The 26,129-nt window shown below is 37.2% G+C and overlaps 1 protein-coding gene and 1 pseudogene across 6 annotated transcripts in view; one reads left to right on the top strand and one right to left on the bottom strand.

Moving 5' to 3' along the window:
• STK31 (serine/threonine kinase 31) overlaps positions 1-24,224 on the top strand; it is a 140,334-nt gene extending 116,110 nt beyond the window's left edge. For all 6 annotated transcript variants that reach the window (XM_054494826.2, XM_054494828.2, XM_054494831.2 and 3 more), the window contains 2 exons: positions 6,246-6,314; positions 23,841-24,224. In XM_054494826.2, the coding sequence (XP_054350801.1) occupies positions 6,246-6,314; positions 23,841-24,071 (300 nt within the window). In that variant the 3' untranslated portion in view covers positions 24,072-24,224. The remainder of the gene's footprint in view (positions 1-6,245; positions 6,315-23,840) is intronic.
• LOC129040777 (translationally-controlled tumor protein-like) lies at positions 2,252-2,668 on the bottom strand (annotated as a pseudogene).
• Positions 24,225-26,129: the final 1,905 nt, after the last annotated feature.

Raw genomic sequence — 26,129 nt, 5'->3', positions numbered from 1 at the left:
ACCTTTTAGGGTCTTCCTGTGTTGTATTATATCTAGAGCTGTTAGTTTTTTTAAGAGGAAAGATTGATGTGAAATGTGACTACTCCATCTTGGCTGGAACCCCTTGCATGCTCTTGTACCTTGGGAGCTGAATGCTGTTGCACTGCATTACTTTAATTGAGCCCTTGGTGCTTTCTTTTGGTTCTTTGACCTCCTCACAGCCACCTCATTCTCACATTCCCCTCAACAATTATTTTAAACCTTTTCATCAAGTCTCCACTTAAATGCTATCCTCATTCTTCTCAGATGATCTTACTTCTTATTTTACTGAAAAACTTGAGATCATGTTATGTGCTTTTCATCAAATTTGAGCACTTACGAATTACAGTCATCCCTCAGTATACACAAGGAATTGGTTTCAGGACCCCCACATATGCCAAAATCTGCGCAAAGTCCCACAGTGAGTTTTGTGGAACCTGCTAATATGAAAAGTGGACCTTTTATATATGCAGGCTTTATGTCTCATTAATAGTGTATTTTTCCATCCATGTTTGGTTGAAAAAAATCTGCATATTAGTGGGCCAACACAGTTCAAATCTACATTGTTCAAGGGACTACATTATCTGTTTACCCAGTCTTCTATCTTTGCCTCCTACTTCAGAGAATTAAAATGCTCCTTCCCCAGTGCAAGTAATTCAGTACTGTAACATACAATATGGGGTTGTAACCTTGGAGCGGTAGGCTACACTGTATAGCCTAGGTGTGTAGTAGGATATATCATCTAGGTTTGTGTAAGTACATTTGTTATGATGTTCACACAAGGATGAAATTGCCTCATGATGCATTTCTGAGAATATATTCCTGTTATGTATTCTTGTTGTTAAACAACATGACTGTTGTTTTGTCAGTTACTGCGAGTTGAAGTCCCTGGCTATAATTGTAGACTTGCCTATTTCTCCTTTCAACTCTATCTTGTGGTTTAAGGTCATCTTGTATAATATGTACATATTTAGGATTGTTATGTCCTCTTAGTAGATTGATACTTTTATCATTATGTAATATCCTTCTTTTTCTGTACTAATTTTCTTTGCTCCAATGTCTACTTTGTCTGATATTAATACAGCCATTCTTGTATTATGTTGTAATGTTGTAATGTTGAAACATTCTTTCAACATTAATGTTTGCATGGTATATCTTCTGCCATCCGTTTACTCCAAAGGTACCTACATTGTTGAATTTGGAGTAAGTTTCTTATAAATAACATATGGTTGCATTGTTTTTTATTTACTCTTGCTAATCTCTGTCTTTCAATTGGGGTTTTTAGACCATTTACATTTAGGGTAATTATTGATATTTTAGGGCTTAAATCTACCATTGTATTACTGGTTTTGTTTGTTTCCTGTTTCTTTTTTCTTTTTCTTTTTTTCCCTTCCTGTGGGTTACTTGAAAAAATTTTAAGAGTCCATCTTTATATATATATATACATATATATAAAAAATATATAAATATATATAAAATATATATAAATATATATAAATATATATAAAAAATATATATAAATATATAAAAAATATATAAAATATATATAAATATATATAAATATATAATATATATAAATATATATATAAAATTATATAAATATATAAAATATATATAAAATAATATATATAAATATATAAAAAATATATAAATATATATAAAATAATATATAAATATATATAAAATATATATAAATATATATAAAATAATATATAAATATATATAAATATATATAATACATAAATATATATAAATATATATAATATATAAATATATATAAATATATATATTATATATAAAAAATATATAAAAATATATATAAAAAATATATAAATATATAAATATATATATAAAATATATATATATTAAATATATATAAAATAAATATATATAAAATATATATATAATATATAAATATATATAAAAATATATAAATATATAAAATATAAATAAATATATATAAAATATATATATAAAATATATATAAATATATACACATATATGTGTGTATAAATATATACACATATATGTGTGTATATATATATACACATGTCTACATGATGTCTTATTTTTTTTTTAAACTACACCTGTACTCCAGATAAATATGGTCAAAATAAATGAAAAACTCAAGATGACGTTATTCCAATTTGTCTAAAGGCCGGGTGTTGTGTGGATGATAAGCAGCTGCCATTTATGATGACAAGTGATAGATCCAAAGTAATTGCCAGATTTGTTAATTTTTTTCCATTTCTAAATCATCGATAAAGAAAATCACATATAGGGTCACATCATCCTTACAGTAGTTTAGCAGAACAACCGTGCCATCTAGATTGATGTTTTCACCAGTAAAGGACTGGTAGTTTTTGAAATTAGCAAGTATGTGCTTGATTTGTTCTGTAGCTTCTGCCATAAAAGGTTTTACTCTTTCTGGTCTTCATTCTTCAAGTTTGCCTTTGATTGATTTAATGTAATCTTTCATACACATCTTGTAGGCTTCTTTTAGGAAGCCAGCTTGCTGCAAGTGATGGTTCATGACAATATCAGTACCAGTGATTACTGTGCTTTCAGTACCTTCACCCTTGAGTCCTTCAGTAGAGGCATTTACACCAATGAGCAAGTCATCAATATTACCCTATGTCTTACTGACCATCTTCCTCTCCCCCTCCAGGCACAGCCTGTTTGCAGTGTCTCAGATCTTGTAATTGTCACAGATAATCATGATGGTGGCTGGAGGTAGATGATAGCAGTGCTCGCTTATAGCTTAAGCCTGGAGCTTGGAGCAAATATGCAGTTGGAAAGGCACTCCAGGGAATAGGAAGCATCCAGAAAAGTATATTGTGTTTTTGAGTGTATTGCCTCTTACAGTTTTCCTAGTGGTTGGTTTGCGTATTACAATATACATATGTGGCTTATTACATTCTAGTGATGTCAGCATTTCACCATTTTGAGTGAAGTATAGAAACCTCACTTCCTTTGAGGTTCCTTTATTCTCCCCACTTTTAAATATCATTGTCTTGAGTATCAGATGGTGGTGTAATTTTGGTTTGAATCATCATATATGATTAGAAAACTCATGATGAGAAGGATAGTCTGTGGTATTAGTCATATTTCTGTTTTTTTCCATTGTTATTTCTTCCTTCTTGATGCTCCAAGACTCGTCTAAAAAATTACTTTCTTTTTGTTTGAAGTACTTCCTTTAGCCACTCTTTAAGATTGTGTCTAGTGACAAATTCCTTTCGTTTTCCTTTATTTGAGAACATCTTGATTTCACTTTCATTACTGATGGGTAGTTTTACTGGACATAGAATTTGTGGTGGTTGAGAGTTATTTTCTTTTAAAAGTTGAAAAATGTGCTACTCCCTTCGGTCTCCATAATTTCATATGATAAACGTTTATCATACAAGGTAGTATTTCTTATAGGTAATGTTTTGTTTCTCTCTGGTTGCTTTCAAGATTTTTTCTTTGTCTTTAGTTTTCCTAAACATCTTTTTTCATTCTTTTCTTTTTTTTTTTTTTAAGATTTTTTCTATTTGGGGTTTGCACATCTTCTTTAATCTTCTTCAAAATTTGGGAACTTTTCAACCATTATTTTCTTAAACTTTTTTTATTAAATTTCTCTAGATTTAGGGAGAACAAGTGCAGTTTTGTTACACAGATATATTGTTTAATGGTGAAGTCTGGGCTTTTAGTGTAATTTTGAACAGTGTACATTGTACTCATTAAGTAATTTTTCATACCCCACCCCTTTCCCACCCTCCCACCTTTTCGAATCTTCAGTGACTTTTATTCGACATTCTGTGTCCATATGCACATTTTATTTAGCTTCTGCTTATAAGTGAGAAAATGCAGTATTGGGCTTTCTGATTTTGAGTTGTTTCACTTAAGATAATGGCTTCCGATTCCATCCATGTTGCTGCAAAAGACATAATTTTATTCTTTTTTTATTGCTGAATATTCTATTGTATGCGTGTGTGTACATATGTATGTATGTGTATATGTGTACTCACACACATACATACACACACACACCACAGTTTCTTTACTCACTCATCTGTAGCCACTATTTTAAAATACTCCTTTAGCCCCATTATCTTTTTCCTTTTCTTCTGAGACTCTGAAAGTTGGATCTTTTGTTACTGTCTCACAGGTCCTTGAGGCTCTCCGTTCTTTTTTTTTTGTCTGTTTTCTCTCTGATCAGGCTGAGCAAATTGTATTGATCTGTTCTGAAGTTCACTGATTTTGTCTTCTGTCATCTCTGTACTTTTCAGTTTATCCCATCCAGTTTTAAGATTTTGGTTATTGTACTTTGTAGTTCCATAACTTTCATGCAATTCTTTTTAATAACTTTTTTCTTTGCTGAAATTTCTTTTTATTTACCTTAGAGAAATTATAATTGTTTGTTGAAGCGTTTTATGACCATTGCTTGAAAGTTCTTGTCAGATAATTATGTGATTCATCGTGGTGTTGATTGCAGTTTCTCGTTGAAGTTGTGGTTTTCCTGGTACTTTGTATGACAAGTGATTTTTAATTTTATCCTGGACATTTTGGATACTATTTTAATAGATTCTGGGTCCTACTGAAAATTTTATTTTAGCAGGCAGTCACCTTGTTTAGGTTTAAACAGAGGTCCTGGACTACTTTTTGAACTGTGCTTTTAACGACAATCTAATTTTCAGAAACTTTTCAGTTATATTTTGATCTGCTTGAGTTGTTGCGTGCTGCTGGGCCTCCAGTGGTCCCTGCTTGATGGTGTTTGAGAGAATGAAAGGAACTTTTCAAGGCTGAACTGCCTGGTGCTTCTAAGTATGGGAATGGAGACCCTGGTCTACGGGATGAAGCTTCTTGAGCTGGGTGCTAGTTGTGGCAGGATCTCTCCTTTCCTATGACAGATGCAGAATACTTCCAGAACCATCCCTTGTTATGGTGGGATCCTGCTACTTATGGGTGTCAGAGTGTATTTACTGGACCAGCTGCTTGTGGTGTGGTTTCCCTTTGTTGGTGTCTGTGGCCTCGTTGGTGTCTCAGGTGGTGCTGCTGCTGAGGATGGTGAATACTTCCCCTGACTGCTTATTGACAGTGAGGTTTCCAGTTGAACCTTCTTGCTGTTTCTCCTGGCCTCACCTGGTGGTGTTGATGGCAATCCTATTAAATTCAAGAGAAGAATGAATCTACCTGGGCTACTTTCTGTTGCAGGCTTAGGAGTTGGGAAACATCAGATCTGGCTCACTTTTTTTTTTTTTTTTCAGTTGGGAGGGTTATAAGACAACCTGTTACTATGTTGTTCCTCTAGTCCTGGGGTCTTCAACTAGCTTTTCTTCCTTTTTTAAACCTTTCAGTGTTTTCCTTTGGTTATATTTTATGGTATTTTCAGGTTTTATAATTGTACTTAATGGAGAGGAACAGGAAGAGACCAAAAGCCCTTTTGCTCATTTTTTAATTGCAATGGGTGGAACTTATTTGGATCTGGATTTAAATAAACTAAAAAAGTAAACTAATTTGACATGAGATTACTCAAATTTTGAAAGCTAGGTATTTTGTGTAAAAGTATTTTTCTTATAATGATATGATTGTGTAAAAATAAAAGACTGTCTCTTAGAGATATGTACTAAGATATTTATAGGTGAAATTATGAAATACATAGGATTTGCCTCAAAGATAATATATATGCGTTTGCTCATAGGGTAAGAGTGGTCATTGGCTGATGGTTGTTAGGGCTAGGGGATGAATACATGGGACTCAGAATACCTTTGTGTATGTAAAAAATTCTCCATGTTTTTAAATTAAATTTAATTAATTTATTTTTTGCATCCCCCTTATTTCTGAAGTTTTTTTTAAAGTTTAGCTTATATTTCTTGAACAAAGGTTAGATATGGTAGAAAGAAACTTGCCTGATTTATTTTCTTTGTACCTAATTTTTGAGTATTGGTGAGGCTAACATGATATAGGCTACCAAGTTTTAACACATTTTCTTATAAGGTGAAGAAATATTAAAGTGTTCATAGTGTGTACATCCCCTCTGATCGGTACTTTAGGAGCCCCAGGAACCATTTGGTTGCTTGTGAACAAGTAATTACAATGAAAGTGCTTTTACCCTGTAAAAGAGTTAATGTGCTTTCTTTAAGTAAGCTCTTTTCTAGTCACCAGGACCTGAAGTTCCAGAGTTGACTCTTCTATAGATCGGTGTATTAATACATTGGACATTTATTCATTCTTACTTTCTTTCACAGCTTTCTGTTCAAAATCAGGAGTTTGAGATAAATAAAGATGGAATCCCGAAAGTGGATCAGTTTCATCTGGTATGTGACCTTTTTGACATTTACTGGTTTGAAACACATGCAGTAATATAAACTTAGATATCTGACTGAAAGTTGTCCTCCAGTTTTTCTAAGAATCCAAATTAACATTTGCAGTAAATGAAGTATTGGAAAAAATTCAGGTGCCCTACTTAACACCACTTAATTAATACACCAGTGTTACTCTGCTGGGTTGTATGTTTGTCACACAGATTATATAAATAATCTAACAATTAGGGAAGAATATTGTTTACTATGTGTTTCAAGATCATATTATAGTAAAATAATGTTTTCTTATAACTTAGTTTTTTATAAGTACCTAACTATATCTTTGTCATTCACATATGTGTTCAGCCAACATATTTTGAGTAGCTATTTCTGTGACAGGAATTGAACCAGGTGCTAGGATTACAAGGATTGTGGCATTGAGAATGAAATTAATAATTTAGAAATGTGAACAAGTAAATAATTAACATCTATAAGTTGAGTAATTAGCAAGTACTTTGGGAGTACTCCATTTACCCTGATTTGATTATTACACATCATATGCTTGTATTAAAATATCTCATGTACTTCATAAGTGTGCCCATAAAGATTTAAAAATAATGACGCCCCTAAAAAAAGTACTTTGGGGGAAGCTGATTTTTAGTTCTGCAAAGAAAGGGGGAATTCAGTATGACTAGATATAAAGAGGATAAATATGACAGTAAATGAGTCTATAAGAGTATAATGATCAGGCTCTGGAAGTTCTTAGCTATTTTGAGTTAAGATTACAATGAAAGAGTACATATAATTTTGTTAAACTCAGTAGTTCCTTATTTGACCACACAAATATTGTATAATACCTTCTAATGTCCCACGAAATCATTTTAAAAAAACATACCTTAGAAATGATATTAAGGAGCTTTGCCACACTTCTTGGGTAGTAGTAAAAAGCATTTCAGACAACTTTTGTGAGATTATAAAACTTTGTGTTACACTTCCTGATTATCTCTGTGGAAGGGGATAACAAAGAAGGTTGACTATGGTTTACAGTTTTGAAAAGGCTATGATAAAAATTTCTTGCTATTAGATAGAAAAATACCAGAAATGCTACATTAGAGGTTACAACTTCACCAAAAGTGCACATCCAGAACCCTTGCTTTCAGGTTTGATAGAAAAATTACCTTGTACCAAGTTATCCTGAAATTTAGTTTACACTTAAAACTTATATTACAGTTTCGTGAGTCAGGAATCTGGACACAGCTTATTTGGGATTTCTGCTTCAGTGAATTTAAGGTTGCACTTAAGATGCTGGCTGGGCTACAGTCATCTTAAAGCTCGATTGGAGATGAATATGCCTCTAACCTCACATGTTTGTTCATAGGATTCTTTTTCTTTCAGTTTATTAGAATGAGGACCTCAGTTCTTCTCTAGTTGTTGGTCAGAGGTTGCCCTCAATTCTTTGCCCTGTTTCCATCATGGCAGCATGTTTCATTGAAATGTATATGCAGAGAAGGCAGTAGACTCTGTTCACTAAGACAGAAGTCACAGTTTTTCTTTTATTTTCCCAGAGTGGCGTCTGCATTTCTTTTTTAATTTTTTTATTATTATTATACTTTAAGTTTTAGGGTACACACAATGTGCAGGTTAGTTACATATGTATACATGTGCCATGCTGGTGTGCTGCACCCATTAACTCGCCATTTAGCATTAGGTATATCTCCTAATGCTATCCCTCCCCCCTTCCCCCACCCCACAACAGTCCCCAGAGTGTGATGTTCCCCTTCCTGTGTCCATGTGTTCTCATTGTTCAGTTCCCATCTATGAGTGAGAACATGCGGTGTTTGGTTTTTTGTCCTTGTGATAGTTTACTGAGAATGATGATTTCCAATTTCATCCATGTCCCTACAAAGGACATGAACTCATCATTTTTTATGGCTGCATAGTATTCCATGGTGTATATGTGCCACATTTTCTTAATCCAGTCTATCATTGTTGGACATTTGGGTTGGTTCCAAGTCTTTGCTATTGTGAATAGTGCCGCAATAAACATACATGTGCATGTGTCTTTATAGCAGCATGATTTATAGTCCTTTGGGTATATACCCAGTAATGGGATGGCTGAGTCAAATGGTATTTCTAGTTATAGATCCCTGAGGAATCGCCACACTGACTTCCACAATGGTTGAACTAGTTTACAGTCCCACCAACAGTGTAAAAGTGTTCCTATTTCTCTACATCCTCTCCAGCACCTGTTGTTTCCTGAGAAGTCACAGTTTTTCATAGCAAAATCATATAAGTGATATCCCATAGTTTTTGATAGTATTCTCTCTGAAGCAATTCTCTAGGTCCAAGAGGAAAGAATTATGTAAAGTTATGAATAACAGAAGGTTGGGGTCCTGGGGCAATCTTAGAAGTCTGCTTACTCTAAAATGTAATCTGGCCGGGCGTGGTGGCTCACGCCTGTAATCCCAGCATTTTGGGAGGCTGAGGTGGGCAGATCAGCTGAGGTCAGGAGTTCAGGACCAGCCTGCCCAACATGGTGAAACCCTGTCTGTACTAAAAATAAAAAAAAAATTAGCTGGGTGTGGTGGCGGGTGCCTGTAGTCCCAGCTACTTGGGAATCTGAGGCAGGAGAATCACTTGAACCTGGGAGGCAGAGGTTGCAGTGAGCCGAGATTGTGCCATTGCACTCCAGCCTGGGCGACAGAACGAGACTTTGTCTTAAAAAAAAAAAAATAATAATAATCTGCCAGTAATCTGCAAGTAATCACGCCTTGCTAGGCATGCTGCTAGGTATATGTATAATGAAAGTAAATGTAAATACACAGTGCCCATTTAATGTGGGTAGCTACTCATGGATTCAAGGATTGTGGCATTGAAAATGAGATTAATAATTTAGAAATTTGAACGAGTAAGCAAGATTTATAAATTGAGTAATAAGCAAGTTCAAATTATAAAAATCTTGGCTTGTATAGTATTTGCTTCTGTGATCTGAGTCAGTTATTAGTGCTGGGAATGGAATTACCTTTACCTACATTTTGTGTTCACACATAGCTACAAAACAAGTCAAGGCTCTGTAGTCAGCACATTACAGATACCATACCACAAATGGAGAATAATATAAATTTATGGAACCATGTAGTTGAGAGGGTTATTAGAGGATAATTAATACACCATTCTCATCCTTCAGAATCCCTCCAATAATATCCCCAACAGATGGCCTTCAGCCTCTGCTTAAGTACAGTAATGCCGATTTTGGTAGTTTGTGTCTAAAAGTTGGTCCATTCCATTTAAGTTATCTAGCTTGTTGGTATACAGTTGTACATATTTTCTTTATAAATATTTTTATTTCTCTAAGTTCAGTAGTGTCCCCTTTTTCATTTCAGATTCTAGCAGTTTCATTCTTCTCTTTTTTTCTCTTTGTTAGTCCAAATAAGTTTTGTCCATTTTGTTGATTTTTTAAAAAAATACCTAGCTTTTGGTTTTATTAATTTTTCTCTATCGTTTTTCTGTTGTCTATTTTCTTACTTTCTAATCTTTATTATTTCTGTCCTTCTGCTTTTAGGTTTAGTTTACAACATATACAGTTATCACACCTTATAAAATTAACAAATTGTAATATTATATTTAAATTTCCCTAATTGTCTTAAATATATTTTTAAATGGTTGCTTTTTTGAAATTAGCATATCAACAAGATCTACCTGTATTGGGTTAATATATCTCTTAATCTCTGTTGAGCTATAAAGTTCCCCCACAACTCTTTTTCTCCATGCCATGTATTGTGTGAAAAAAATGATTTCATTTTCCATACTTTGGAGTTGGCGGATTGCATCCTTATGGTATTATTTCATAGTTCTCTTTTCCCCAGTTGAAAAAAGTGGTAGATAGAGAGGTTAATTAAATTTACATTCAGTTTTTACAGGCAGTATATTTTATATTATTGTGTCATATGAGGGGGATCATTTGGTGTTTGATTGTCACAGTAAGAGCGATCAATGTGTTCAGGCACAAAATTCTATATGTACAGGGGTATATTTTTAGTTTTTCTATCCCATTGGTTTGTTTATTCATATCCCAGTGCTGCACTCATTTAACTAAAATAGACTTTATAGTAACTTTTTAATACTTATAGGGCTAGTTCCTTCTTCACTGCTTTTTTGTTTTGTTTTTAAAAAAACAAAAAACAAAAAACAAAAAACAAAGTCCAAAGTCCCAGGTTGGAGTGCAGTGGCACGATCTCAGCTCACTGCAGCCTCTGTCTCCCAGGTTCAAGTGATTCTCGTGCCTCAGCCTCCTGAGTAGCTGGTACTACAGTCACATACCACCATGCCTGGCTAATTTTTGTATTTTTAGTAGAGATGGGGTTTCGCCATTTTGGCCAGGCTGGTCTCGAACTCTTGACCTGAAGTGATCCACCTGCCTCAGCCTCCCAAAGTTCCGAGATTACAGGTGTGAGCCACTGCACCCCAGCCCTCATTGCTATTTTTAAAATCAGCTTTCATGGCTATTCTTGGCTGTCATTCTTCTAAGACATCTTTATAATTAACTTGTTTGGTCTCAAGGAAGAAAATTATATTTTTATTGGAATAATGTAAACTTTTTAAGTCAACTTAGGGAAAATTGACTCATTTGTTATGAGAGTCATTTTTGTTGAAGACCATAGTAAGACTTTTGTTCCTGATTACTTTTGTGGTTTTCAGGAGTGTGTGTTATTTTTTCTCATTTGGATTTTGTAATATTTAATTGTTTGCACCTAGGGAAGATAACTATCTTTAAATGTTCTTAAAAACATATTCTGTAGAGTACAGACATTGGCATTCATTCATTTATCAAATATTTACTGAATGTCTGCTGTATTCAGATACTGTGCTACTTTCTGGAGGTGAAGTGACAAACTAAAATTTCAAATCTTAAGGATCTTAGAGTGTAATGCAGACACTAGCAGTAAACAGATGATTTCTTTCTTTCTTTTTTTTTTTTTTTTTGAGACAGTCTTGCTTGGTTGCCGAGGCTGGAGTGCAGGGGCACGATCTCAGCCACTGCAACCTCTGCCTCCCAGGTTCAAGCGATTCTCCTGCCTCAGCCGCTTGAGTAGCTGGGATTACTGGCATGCGCCACCATGCCCAGCTAATTTTTGTATTTTTGGTAGAGACAGAGTTTTGCCATGTTGACCAGGCTGGTCTTAAACTCCTGGCCTCAATGATCCACTTGCCTTGGCCTCTCAAAATGCCTTCCTGGCCAGCAGTAAACAGATTATTTTTATTTGGTGTGATACGTGCTTTGGTTGGAGTAATCATAAGAGGCAAATAAAAGGTATACCAAGGTGTCTCTGCAGGTGGAAATAATGGAGTAGCAACATTACAGGATCATTTACATGTTCTAATACAAATAATGTCCTTTGAAATGGAGGGATATAATAAATTCTAGCTCCCATAATGATGGTGATAATGATAGCAGCAGTAGAGGTGATCCTAGAGGGTGATCACTTAAAAACCAAAACCAGAAATAGTTGACTAGATGAAGAAATTTACCCTTCCAGACAGAGAAGCTTCAGTGTGACATTTTAATGGTGTCAAATTCTGACCAGTACCCTGTTAAAAGAGAAGGGAAGTAATAAAATTTATTTGTTCGCATTTCACTAATTTTTGAGAGATTTCAGCTATGATTTTTTTCCTTTTACATTTTTTCCCCATAATTCAATTCCATTGTTTCAGTATTGGAGGCACTCCATTTCACCAAAAAGTACATTCGTCCCTCTGTATACACAAGGGATTGGTACAGATAAAATCTACGCATACCCAAGTCCTGCAGTTGTCCCAGTGGAACCTATGCATATGAAAAATCAGTCCTTTGTATCTGTGGGTGTTGAGTCCTGAGAATACTGTGTTTTTTATCTGTTTGGTTGCAGATGTGGAAACTGCAGATAGGGAGGGCTGACTGTACTTATTTATTTCATATTGATACATAATATTTGTACATATTTATGGGGTATATGTGATATTTTGTAACTTGTATGGAATGTGTTAATGACAAAGTCGGTATTTAGGGTATCCATTATCTTATTTATTATTTCTCTGTTTTGGGAACATATCAAGTCCTCTCTTCTGGCTAGTTTGAAATATTTAATACATTGTTAACTGAAGTCACCCTACTCTGCTATCAATCACTAGTACTTATTTCTTCTGTCAGCCTGGTTGTTTGTACCAATTAAACAACTCTCTTCACCCCCTTCCACCTCACCCACATTCTCTTAGTCTCTGGTATCTGTCATTCAACTCTACCTCTATGAGATCAACTTTTATAGCTCCGACATATGAGTGAGAACATTTGATATGTCTTTCTGTGCCTGGCTTATTTCACTTTACAGAATGACTGTTCCATCCTTGTTGCTGAAAATGACAGAATTTAATTCCTTTTTTATGGTTGAATAGTATTCCACATTTTCTTTATATTTCTTTAATAGTGTTCCACATTGTCTTTATCCATTTGTCCATTGATGGATGCTTAGGTTTGAGTCCTTACCTTTGTAATTGTGAATAGTGCTGCAGTAAACATGGGGGTGCAGGTTTCATATACTGATTTCCTTTTTATTTTGATAACTATCAAGTAGTGAGATTACTGGATTGTATGATAGTTCCATTTTTAGTTTTTTGGAAAATATTTGTGCTATTTTCCATAGTGGCTATGCTAACTTACATTTCCACTAACAATGTATAACAGTTTCCTGTTCTCCACATCTTTGTGGAGATTTTTCAAAATAGTATTTTGCTATTTTTTTATCATTTTTTAAAATAGTAGCATTCTAGCTGGTGTAAAATGATACTTCATTGTGGTTTTGATTTGCATTTCCCTGATGATTAGTGATGTTGAGCATTTTTCATATACTTATTGGTCATTTGTATGCCTTCTTTTGAGAAATGTCTATTTATGTCCTTTGCCCACTTTTTAATAGAATTGTTTTCCCTGTCGAGTTTCTTGTATATTCTGGATATTAGTCCTGTGTTGGATGAGTAGTTTGCAGATTTTTCCTTCAATTCAACAAATTGTCTCTTTACTCTGTTGATTATTTCCTTTGCTGTGCAGAAGCATTTTAGTTAAGTATAGTCCCATTTGTCTCTTTTTGTTTTTGTTGCCTGTGCTTTTGAGGTCTTAGCCATAAAAATCTTTGCCTAGGCTAATGTCATGAAGTGTTTCCCTTATGTTTTCTTCTAGTATTTTTATAGTCTTGGGTTTTACATTTAAGTCTTTAATCAATCTTAAATTGATTTTTATATATGGTGAGAGGTGAGGGTCTACTGTTACTCTTTTGCATATGGATATCCAATTTTCCCAGCACCATTTATTGAAGTGGGTGTCTTTTCCCCAGTGTATTTTCTTGGTGCCGTTGTGAGAAATTAGTTGGCTGTTTATTTCTGGGGTTTCAATTCTATTCTATAGGTGCATATATCTATTTCTATACTAATAAAATGCTGTGTTGGTTACTATAGCCTTGTAAGATATTTTGAAGTCAGTGTGATGCCTCCACCTTTGTTCTTTTTGCTGATAATTATTTTGACTATTTGTGCTCTTTTTTAGTTCTACATGAAATTTAGGATTTTTTTCTATTTATGTGAAAAATTACATTGCTATTTTGATAGGGATTGCTTTGAATTTGTAGATTTCTTTGGGTAGTATGGGCATTTTAACAATACTAATCTTCTGATCCAGGAGCATGGAGTGTCTTTCCATTTGTTAGTGTCCTCTTCAGTTTCTTTCATCAGTGTTTTGTAGCTTTCTTTGTAGATATCTTCCACCTCCCTGTTTAAATTTCTTCCTAGGTAATATATTTATTTTGTAGCTATTGTAAATGGGATTACTTTCTTGATGTCTTTCTTAGCTAGTTCATTATTGTTTTATAGAAATGCTACCGATTTTTACATATTGATTCTATATCCTGCAGATTTACTATATTAATCAGATCTAAAAGCTTTTTGGTGGAGTCTTTAGGTTTTTCTAGATAGAAGATCATGTCGTCTGCAAAGAGGGGTAGTTTGACTTGTTCTTTTTCTTTTTTTAATTATTATTATACTTAAAGTTTTAGGGTACATGTGCACAACGTGCAGGTTTGTTACATATGTATATACATGTGCCATGTTAGTGTGCTGCACCCAGTAACTCGTCATTCAACATTAGGTATATCTCCAAATGCTATCCCTCCCCCTTACCCCCACCCCAGAAGAGGCCCCAGTGTGTGATGTTCCCCTCCTGTGTCCATCTGTTCTCATTGTTCAATTCCCACCTGTGAGTGAGAACATGTGGTTTTTGGTTTTTTGTCCTTGCAATAGTTTGCTGAGAATGATGGTTTCCAGCTTCATCCATGTCCCTACAAAGGACATGAACTCATCATTTTTTATGGCTGCATAGTATTCCATGGTGTATATGTGCCACATTTTCTTAATCCAGTCTATCATTGTTGGACATTTGGGTTGGTTCCAAGTCTTTGCTATTGTGAATAGTGCCGCAATAAACGTACGTGTGCATGTGTCTTTATAGCAGCATGATTTTATAATCCTTTGGGTATATACCCAGTAATGGGATGGCTGAGTCAAATGGTATTTCTAGTTCTAGATCCCTGAGGAATCGCCACACTGTCTTCCACAATGGTTGAACAAGTTTACAGTCCCACCAACAGTGTAAAAGTGTTCCTATTTCTCCACATCCTCTCCAGCACCTGTTGTTTCCTGACTTTTTAATGATTGCCATTCTAACTGGTGTGAGATGGTATCTCATTGTGGTTTTGATTTATTTCTCTGATGGCCAGTGATGATGAGCATTTTTTCATGTGTTTTTTGGCTGCATAAATGTCTTCTTTTGAGAAGTGTCTGTTCATATCCTTTGCCCACTTTTTGATGGGGTTGTTTTTTTCTTGTAAATTTGTTGGAGTTCATTGTAGATTCTGGATATTAACCCTTTGTCAGATGAGTAGGTTGCAAAAATTTTCTCCCATTCTGCAGGTTGCCTGTTCACTCTGATGGTGGTTTCTTTTGCTTTGCAGAAGTTCTTTAGTTTAATTAGATTCCATTTATCAATTTTGGCTTTTGTTGCCATTGCTTTTGGTGTTTTAGACATGAAGTCCTTGCCCATGCCTATATCCTGAATGGTATTGCCTAGGTTTTCTTCTAGGGTTTTTATGGTTTTAGGTCTAACATGTAAGTCTTTAATCCATCTTGAATTAATTTTTGTATAAGGTGTAAGGAAGGGATCCAGTTTCAGCTTTCTACATATGGCTAGCCAGTTTTCCCAGCACCATTTATTAAATAGGGAATCCTTCCCCATTGCTTGTTTTTCTCAGATTTGTCAAAGATCAGATAGTTGTAGATATGCGGCGTTATTTCTCAGGGCTCTGTTCTGTTCCATTGATCTATATCTCTGTTTTGGTACCAGTACTATGTTGTTTTGGTTACTGTAGCCTTGTAGTATAGTTTGAAGTCAGGTAGCGTGATGCCTCCAGCTTTGTTCTTTTGGCTTAGGATTGACTTGGTGATGCGGGCTCTTTTTTGGTTCCATATGAACTTTAAAGTAGTTTTTTCCAATTCTGTGAAGAAAGTCATTGGTAGCTTGATGGGGATGGCATTGAATCTATAAATTACCTTGGGCAGTATGGCCATTTTCACGATATTGATTCTTCCTACCCATTTGTTTGTATCCTCTTTTATTTCATTGAGCAGTGGTTTGTAGTTCTCCTTGAAGAGGTCCTTCACATCCCTTGTAAGTTGGATTCCTAGGTATTTTATTCTCTTTGAAGCAATTGTGAATGGGAGTTCACTCATGATTTGGCTCTCTGTTTGTCTGTTATTGGTGTATAAGAATTCTTGTGCTTTTTGTACATTGATTTTGTATCCTGAGACTTTGCTGAAGTTGCTTATCAGCTTAAGGAGATTTGGGGCTGAGCCGATGGGGTTTTCTAGATATACAATCATGTCATCTGCAAACAGGGACAATTTGACTTCCTCTTTTCCTAATTGAATACCCTTGATTTCCTTCTCCTGCCTAATTGCCCTGGCCAGAACTTCCAACACTATGTTGAATAGGAGTGGTGAGAGAGGGCATCCCTGTCTTGTGCCAGTTTTCAAAGGGAATGCTTCCAGTTTTTGTTCATTCAGTATGATATTGGCTGTGGGTTTGTCATAGATAGCTCTTATTATTTTGAGATACATCCCATCAGTACCTAATTTATTGAGAGTTTTTAGCATGAAGCGTTGTTGAATTTTGTCAAAAGTCTTTTCTGCATCTATTGAGATAATCATGTGGTTTTTGTCTTTGGTTCTGTTTATATGCTGGATTACATTTATTGATTTGCGTATGTTGAACCAGCCTTGCATCCCAGGGATGAAGCCCACTTGATCATAGTGAGTAAGCTTTTTGATGTGTTGCTGGATTCGGTTTGCCAGTATTTTATTGAGGATTTTTGCATCAATGTTGATCAAGGATATTGGTCTAAAATTCTCTTTTTTGGTTGTGTCTGTGCCAGGCTTTGGTATCATGATGTTGACCTCATAAAATGAGTTAGGGAGGATTCCCTCTTTTTCTGTTGATTGAAATAGTTTCAGAAGGAATGGTACCAGTTCCTCCTTGTACTTCTGGTGGAATTCGGCTGTGAATGTGTCTGGTCCTGGACTTTTTTTGGTTGGTAAGCTATTAATTATTTCCTCAATTTCAGAGCCTGTTATTGGTCTATTCAGAGATTCAACTTCTTCCTGGCTTAGTCTTGGGAGAGTGTATGTGTCGAGGAATTAATCCATTTCTTCTAGATTTTCTAGTTTATTTGCGTAGAGGTGTTTATAGTATTCTCTGATGGTAGTTTGTAGTTCTGTGGGATCATTGGTGATATCCCCTTTGTCATTTTTTATTGTGTCTATTTGATTCTTCTCTCTTTTCTTCTTTATTAGTCTTGCTAGTGGTCTATCAATTTTGTTGATCTTTTCAAAAAACCAGCTCCTGGATTCATTGATTTTTTTTGAAGCTTTTTGTCTCTAATTCCTTCAGTTCTGCTCTGATTTTAGTTATTTCTTGCCCTCTGCTGGCTTTTGAATGTGTTTGCTCTTGCTTCTGTAGTTCTTTTAATTGTGATGTTAGGGTGTCAATTTTAGATCTTTCCTGCTTTCTCTTGTGGGCATTTAGTGCTATAAATTTCCCTCTATACACTGCTTTGAATATGTCCCAGATTCTGGTGTGTTGTGTCTTTGTTCTCGTTGGTTTCAAAGAACACCTTTATTTCTGCCTTCATTTCGTTATGTACCCAGTAGTCATTCAAGAGCAGGTTGTTCAGTCTTCATGTAGTTGAGCGGTTTTGAGTGAGTTTCTTAATCCTGAGTTCTAGTTCATTGCACTGTGGTCTGAGAGACAGTTTGTTATAATTTCTGTTCTTTACATTTGCTGAGGAGTCTTTACATCCAAGTATGTGGTCAGTTGTGGAATAGGTGTGGTGTGGTGTGGTGTTGAAAAGAATGTATATTGTGTTGATTTGGGGTGGAGAGTTCTGTAGATGTCTATTAGGTCTGCTTGGTGCAGAGCTGAGTTCAATTCCTGGGTATCCTTGTTAACTTTCTGTCTCGTTGATCTGTCTAATGTTGATAGTGGTGTGTTAAAGTCTCCCATTATTATTGTGTGGGAGTCTAAGTCTCTTTGTAGGTCACTCAGGACTTGCTTTATGAATCTGGGTGCTCCTGTATTGGGTGCATATGTATTTAGGATAGTTAGTTCTTCTTGTTGAATTGATCCCTTTACCATTATGTAATGGCCTTCTTTGTCTCTTTTGGTCTTTGTTGGTTTAAAGTCTGTTTTATCTGAGACTAGGATTGCAACCCCTGCCTTTTTTTGTTTTCCATTTGCTTGGTAGATCTTCCTCCATCCCTTTATCTTGAGCCTATGTGTGTCTCTGCACGTGAGATGGGTTTCCTGAATACAGCACACTGATGGGTCTTGACTCTTTATCCAATTTGCCAGTCTGTGCCTTTTAATTGGAGCATTTAGCCCATTTACATTTAAGATTAATATTGTTATGTGTGAATTTGATCCTGTCATTATTATGTTAGCTGGTTATTTTGCTTGTTAGTTGATGCAGTTTCTTCCTAGCCTTGATGGTCTTTACAATTTGGCATGTTTTTGCAGTGGCTGGTACCGGTTGTTCCTTTCCATGTTTAGTGCTTCCTTCAGGAGCTCTTTTAGGGCAGGCCTGGTGGTGACAAAATCTCTCAGCATTTGCTTGTCTGTAAAGTATTTTATTTCATCTTCATTTATGAAGCTTAGTTTGGCTGGATATGAAATTCTGGGTTGAAAATTCTTTTCTTTAAGAATGTTGAATATTGGCCCCCACTCTCTTCTGGCTTGTAGAGTTTCTGCCGAGAGATTAGCTGTTAGTCTGATGGGCTTCCGTTTATGGGTAACCCGACCTTTCTAAACTCTGGCTGCCCTTAACATTTTTTCCTTCATTTCAGCTTTGGTGAATCTGACAATTATGTGTCTTGGAGTTGCTCTTCTCGAGGAGTATCTTTGTGGCATTCTCTGTATTTCCTGAATTTGAATGTTGGCCTGCCTTGCTAGATTGGGGAAGTTCTCCTGGATAATATCCTGCAGAGTGTTTTCCAACTTGTTTCCATTCTCCCTGTCACTTTGAGGTACACCAATGAGACGTAGATTTGTCTTTTCACATAGTCCCATATTTCTTGGAGGCTTTGCTCGTTTCTTTTTATTCTTTTTTCTCTAAACTTGTGTTCATGCTTCATTTCATTTATTTCATCTTCCATCACTGATACCCTTTTTTCCAGTTGATCACATTGGTTACTGAGGCTTGTGCATTCGTCACCTATTTCTCGTGCTGTGGTTTTCAGCTCCATCAGATCCTTTAAGGACTTCTCTGCATTGGTTATTCTAGTTTTCCATTTGTCTTATTTTTTTTAAAGTTTTTAACTTCTTTGCCATTGGTTCGAACTTCCTCCTTTAGCTCGGAGTAGTTTGATCTTCTGAAGCCTTCCTCTCTCACCTTGTCAAAGTCATTCTCCATCCAGCTTTGTTCCGTTGCTGGTGAGGAGCTGCGTTCCTTTGGAGGAGGATAGGCACTCTGATTTTTAGAGTTTCCGGTTTTTTTGCTCTGTTTTTTCCCCATCTTTGTCGTTTTATCTACCTTTGGTCTTTGATGATGGTGACGTACAGATGGGTTTTTGGTGTGGATGTCCTTTCTGTTTGTTAGTTTTCCTTCTAACAGTCAGGACCTTCAGCTGCAGGTCTGTTGTAGTTTACTGAAGGTCCACTCCAGACCCTGTTTGCCTGGGTATCAGCAGTGGTGACTGCAGAACAGCGGATATTGGTGAACTGCAAATGCTGCTGCCTGATTGTTTCTCTGGAAGTTTTGTCTCAGAGGAGTACCCGTCCGTGTGAGGTTTCAGTCCGCCCCTACTGGGGGGTGCCTCCCAGTTAGGCTACTCGGGAGTCAGGGACCCACTTGAGGAGGCAGTCTGCCCGTTCTCTGATCTCAAGCTGCATGCTGGGAAAACCACTACTGTCTTCAAAGCTGTCAGACAGGGACATTTAAGTCTGCAGAGGTTACTGCTGTCTTTTGTTTGTCTGTGCCCTGCCTCCAGAGGTGGAGCCTACAGAGGCAGGCAGGCCTCCTTGAGCTGTGGTGGGCTCCATCCAGTTCGAGCTTCCCGGCTGCTTTGTTTACCTACTCAAGCCTGAGCAATGGCGGGCACCCCTCCCCCAGCCTCGCTGCCGCCTTTCAGTTTGATCTCAGATTGCTGTGCTAACAGTGAGCGAGGCTCCGTGGGCGTAGGACCCTCCGAGCCAGGTGCGGGATATAATCTCCTGGTGTGCCGTTTGTTAAGCCCATTGGAAAAGCACAGTATTAGGGTGGGAGTGACCTGATTTTCCAGGTGCCGTCTGTCACCCCTTTCTTTGACTAGGAAAGGGAATTCCTTGACCCCTTGCACTTCCCGGGTGAGGTGATGCCTCGCCCTGCTTCAGCTCACGCATGGTGTGCTGCACCCACTGTCCGGCACTCCCCAGTGAGATGAACCCGTTACCTCAGTTGGAAATGCAGAAATCACCCGTCTTCTGCGTCACTCACACTGGGAGCTGTAGACTGGAGCTGTTCCTATTCGGCCATCTTGGCTCCACCCCCCAACTTGTTCCTTTTCAATTTGGATTCCTTTTATTTTTCTTGCCTAATTGTTTTGACTAGGACTTCCAGGACTGTGTTGAAGAGGAGTGGTGAAAGTGGAGATCCTTGTCTTGTTCCAGTTCTTTAGAGGAATGTTTTTGTTTTTCTTTCTTTCTTTTTTTTTTTGTTTTTTTGAGATGGAGTTTCGTTCTTGTTGCCTGGCTGGAGTGCAGTGGCGTGGTCTCAGCTCGCTGCAACCTCCGCCTCCTGGGTTCAAGCAGTTCTCTTGCCTCCGCCTTGCCAAGTAGCTGGGATTACAGGCACCTGCCATGATGCACAGCTAATTTTTTTTTTTTTTTGTATTTTTTAGTAGAGACGAGGTTTCACCGTGTTGGTCAGGCTGATCTCGAACTCCTGACCTCAGGTGATCTGCCCACCTCGGCCTCCCAAAGTGCTGGGATTACAGGCATGAGCCAATGTGCCTCACTAGAGGATTGTTTTTCTTTTCCCCATTTAGTAATGATGTTAGCTGTGGCTTTGTTTTAGATAGGCAGGCTTTATTTTGTTCAGGTATGTTCCTTATATACCTACTTTGTTGAGAGCTTTTATCATAAAGGGGTCTTTTAATCTATGAAATACTTTTTCTGTGTCTATTGTGATGGTTTGCTATATGGTTTTTGCTCTTTGTTCAGTTGATGTGATGGATCATGTCATTGATTTGGGCATATTGAACCATCCTGGCATCCCTGGGATAAATCCTAATTAATCATGGTGTATTATGTTTTTGATGTGCTGTTGGATTCGGATTGCTAGTATTTGGTTGAAAAATTTTGCATCTGTGTTCATCAGGGATACTGGTCTATAGTTTTTTGTTGTTGTTGTGTCCATGTCTGGTTTTGGTATCAAGATAATGGTGGGCTTGTCCTTGTAGAACAAGTTGGGGAGAATTCTCTCCTCTTGAACCTTTGCAGTAGTTTGAGGATAATTGATGTTAGTTCTTTGAAAGTTCAGTAGAATTCAGCAGTGAAGCTCTCTGGTCCTGGACTTTTCTATGTTGGGAGACTTTCTCTTACTGACCGAATCTGGTTACTTGTTACTGGTCTGTTCATGTTTTCTATTTCTTACTGATTCAAACCTGGTAGGTTGTATGTGTCCAGGAATTTATACATTTCCTCTAGGTTTTCCAGTTGTTCATGTATAGTTATTCATAATAGTCTTTATGTTTTGTATTTTTTTTTTGTTTTTGTTTTGAGACAGAGTCTTCCTCTGTTGCCCAGGCTGGAGTGCGGTGGCGCAAATCTCGGCTCACTGCAAGCTCCACCTCCCGGGTTCATGCTATTCTCCTGCCTCAGCCTTCCACGTAGCTGGGACTACAGGCGCCCGCCACAACGCCTGGCTAATTTTATGTTTTGTATTTTTGTGATACCAGGCATAGTGTCTTCTTTTTCATTTCTGGTTGTGCTTATTGCAGCTTTTTAAAATTTTTAGTACAGCTAGCAGTTTATTGATTTTGTTTATCTTTTCAAAAAATTTTTTTTGTTGATCCTTTGTATTTTTTTTAGTGTATTTCACTTAGTTCTGCTCTCATCTTTATTCTTTCTTTTCTACTAATATGTATCAGGTCATTTATTTGTAATCTTACTCCTTTTTTGATACAAGAATTTATTGCTATAAACTTCTCTTTTCTCACTGCTTTTGCTATATCTCATCGGTTTTGTTATGTTGCTTTGATTTTCAGTTGTTCTAAGACATTTTCTTATTCCCTCTTTAATTTCTTCCTTGAACCAGTGATTGTTCGAAGACATTTTCTAATTCCCTCTTTAATTTCTTCCTTGACCCAGTGGTCATTCAGCAGCATGTTGTTTAATTTCCATGTTTTGTGTGTGTGTGTTGTTTCTTTTTGAGATGGGGGTCTCACTCTGTTGCCCAGGCTGGAGTGCAGTGGCGTGATATCATCTCACTGCAACTTCTCCCTCGTGGGTACAAGCAATTCTCCTCCCTCAGCTTCTTGAGTAGCTGAGATTATAGGTGTCTGCCACCACGCTCATCTAATGTTTGTATTTTTAATAGAGATGAGATTTCACCATGTTGGCCAGGCTGGTCTCAAACTCCTGACCTTAAGTGATCCACCTGCCTCCACCTCCCAAAGTGCTGGGATTATAGGCATGAGCCACCGTGCCTGGCCAGTTTCCATGCGTTTGTATAGTTTTCAGTTTCACGTGTTGATTTTTAGTTTTCCATTGTGGTCTGTGATGATACTGGATATGATTTTAATTTTAAAACATTTTTTGAGCTTTGTTTTGTGGCTTAAGATATGGTCTATTCCTACAGAATGTTACATATGCTCATGAGAAGTATGTGTATTCTGTTGCTGTTGGGTAAAGTGTTCTGTAAATATCTGTTAGGTTAATTTGGTTTTTAAGTGCAGTGTAAAATCAGTTTTTTAAAAATTAATTTTCTCTCTAGATTATCTGTCTAGTGGTGAGAGTTGGGTGGAGTCTGTTTCTCCCTTTAGATCTAATAATATTTGATTTATATATCTGGGTGCTCTGTTGTTGGATTCATATATATGTTTAGAATTGTTATATTCTCTTGCTGAATTGATCACTTTATTATTATATAATGACCTTCTTTGTCACTTTTTGCTCTTTTTGACTTAAAGTCTGTCTTACCTGATACAAGTATAGTTACATCTGCTTGCTTTTGGTTTCCTTTTGTATGGAACATCTTTTCCCATCTTTTTGCAGCATATAATTTGGTCATTTAAAAAAAAGAAAAACTCCTTTCAACCAGTCTCTATCTTTTAAGTGGAAAGTTTAACTGGTTTACATTCAAGGCTGTCATTGATACATGCATGAGGGTTAATTTCTGTCATTGTATTAATTGATTCTGGTTGTTTTGTGTATCTTTTGTTTTTTATTTTCTCTCTTGTTCATTGTGGTTTGGTGGTTTTCTGTCATGGTAACACTTGAATTCTTTTTCTTCTTTATTTGTGTGTTTGTTTTACCAGTGGAGTTTATATGTGTTTTGTAATGGTAGATATTGTTCTTTCACTTCCAAGTATACAACTCTCTTAGTAGAGACGGGGTTTCACCATGTTGGCCAGGCTAGTTTTGAACTCCTGACCTCAGGTGACCTCAGGTGATTCCCCCCACCACGGCCTCCCAAAGTGCTGGGATTACAGGCATAAGCCACTGTGCCCAGCCAGATGATCTATTTGAAGTGTGATTATCGGCTCATTATTTTGGTGTTTTTTTTTTGTTGAGGGGAGTACCAGATACCTCGTCAGTCATCTTGAAACCCCTCCTTCCTGACTGTATTTATTGAAAAAATAAGTCCACTTCCTTCTTTATTACAGATTTGTCCTTTCGTTCCTTTGTTTTGTAACACCTGTTTTTCCTTGCAGGATGATAAAGTCAAATCCCTCCTCTGTAGCTTGATATATTATAGACGTTCAATGACTGCTGAACAAGTTTTAAATGCTGAATGTTTCTTGATGCCAAAGGAGAAATCAGTTCCAAACCCAGAAAAAGATACTGAATACACCCTATATAAAAAGGAAGAAGAAATAAAGATGGAGAACTTGGATAAATGTATGGAGAAGACAAGAAATGGTGAAGCCAACTTTGATTGTTAAATTATTATTGTTGTTGTTGCACATGTTCTTTTTAAAAACTTTGTTTAGTTTGGTTAATACACAGAAATATCTAGAAATGTTCTGGGACTAGTTAGGTTGTATCTTTAGTATTCAGGTTGTGAAAAATAAAGATGTTTGGCCATGCACAAAATAGTTTGTATGCTTTGAACTTTAGTTTACTTGGAGTTTGATATGGTTTGGCTGTGTCCCCACCCAAATTTCATTTTGAATTGTAATTCCCATAATCCCCACGTGTTGTGAGAGGGACGTGGTGGGAGGTAATTGAATCATAGGGGCAGGTTTTTCCCATACTGTTCTCATGGTAGTGAGCAAGTCTCATGAGATCTGATGGTTTTATAAAGGGGAGTTGCCCTACACAAGCTTTTTGCCGGTTACCAGTAAGACATGCTGTTACTCTTCCTTCACCTTCCACCACAATTGTGAGGCCTCCCCAGCCATGTGAGCAACTGTGAGTCCATTAAACCTCTTCCCTTCATAAATTATCCAGTCTCACGTTTGTCTATTAGCAGCATGAAAACAGACTAAGAAAGTAAATTGGTACTATGAATGGGGTGCTGCTGTAAAGATACCCAAAAATGTGGAAGTGACTTTGGAACTGGGTAACAGGCAGAGGTTGGAACAGTTTGGAGGGCTCAGAAGAGGACAGGAAGATGTGGGAAAGTTTGGAACGTCCTAGAGACTTGTTGAATGGCTTTGACCAAAATGCTGATAGTGATATGGCCAATGAAGTCCAGGTTGAGGTGGTCTCAGATGGAGATGAGGAACTTGTTGGAAACTGGAATAAAGGTAACTCTTGCAATGTGTTAGCAAAGAGACTGGTAGCATTTTTGCCCTAGAGATTTGTGCAACTTTGAACTTGAGAGAGATGATTTAGGGCATCTGGTGGAAGAAATTTCTAAGTAGCAAAGCATTCAAGATGTGACCTGGGTGTTGTTAAAAGCATTCAGTCTTATGTATTCACAAAGGTATGGTTTGGAATTGGAACTTATGTTTAAAAGCAGAGCATAAAAGTTCAGAAAATTTGCAGGCTGATGACGCGATAGAAAAGAAGAACCTATTTTCTGAGGAGAAATTGAAGGCAGCTGTAGAAATTTGCATAAGTAATGAGGGGCCAAATGTTAATCACTAAGAGAATGGGGAAAATGTCTCCAGAGCATATCAGAGACCTTTGCGGCAGGCTCTCCTATCATTTATCCCAGAGGCCTAGGAGGAAAAAATGATTTCTTGGGCTGGGCCCAGTGTCCCCCTGCTGTGTGTAGCCTAGAGACTTGGTGCCCTGCATCCTAGCTGCTCCAGCTGTGGCTAAAAGGGTCCAAGGTACAGCTCAGCCCATGGCTTCAGAGGGTGCAAGCTCCAACCCTTTGGCAACTTCCAACTTCCACGTGGCATTGAGCCTGCAGGTGCACAGAAGTAAGAATGGAGGTTTGGGAACTTCCACCTACATTTCAGGGGATCTTTGGAACCACCTGGATGTCCAGGCAGAAGTTTTCTGCAGAGGTGGGACCTTCATGGAGAACCCCTGCTAGGGCAGTGTGGAAGGGAAATGTGGAGTGAAAGCCCCCACACAGAGTCCGTACTGGGGCATTGCCTAGTGGAGCTGTGAGGAGAAGGCCATGGCCCTCCAGGCCCCAGACTGGTAGATCCACTGACAGCTTGCACTTTGCACCTTGAAAAGCTGCAGACAACACCAGCTTATGAAAGCAGCTGGGGTGGGGGGTGGTTGCTGTACCCTGCAAAGCCACAGCGGCAGAGCTGCCCAAGGCCATGGGAACCCAACTCTTGCATCAGTGTGACCTGGATATGAGTCAAAGGACGTCATTTTGGAGCTTTAAGATTTGGCTGCCTTGCTGGCTTTTGAACTTGCATGGGGCACTGGATTTCAAACTTGTATGTAGTCCCTTTGTTTTGGCCAATTTCTCCCATTTGGAACAGGTGTATTTAACCAATGCCTGTACCCCCATTGTATCTAGGAAGTAACTAACTTGCTTTTGATTTTACAGGCTCATAGGCAGAAGGGACTTGCCTTGTCTCAGATGA

This window comes from Pongo pygmaeus, chromosome 6 (genome assembly GCF_028885625.2).
Source record: "Pongo pygmaeus isolate AG05252 chromosome 6, NHGRI_mPonPyg2-v2.0_pri, whole genome shotgun sequence".
Classification (NCBI taxonomy): domain Eukaryota; kingdom Metazoa; phylum Chordata; class Mammalia; order Primates; family Hominidae; genus Pongo; species Pongo pygmaeus.
This window is presented reverse-complemented; position numbering and strand designations above follow the sequence as displayed.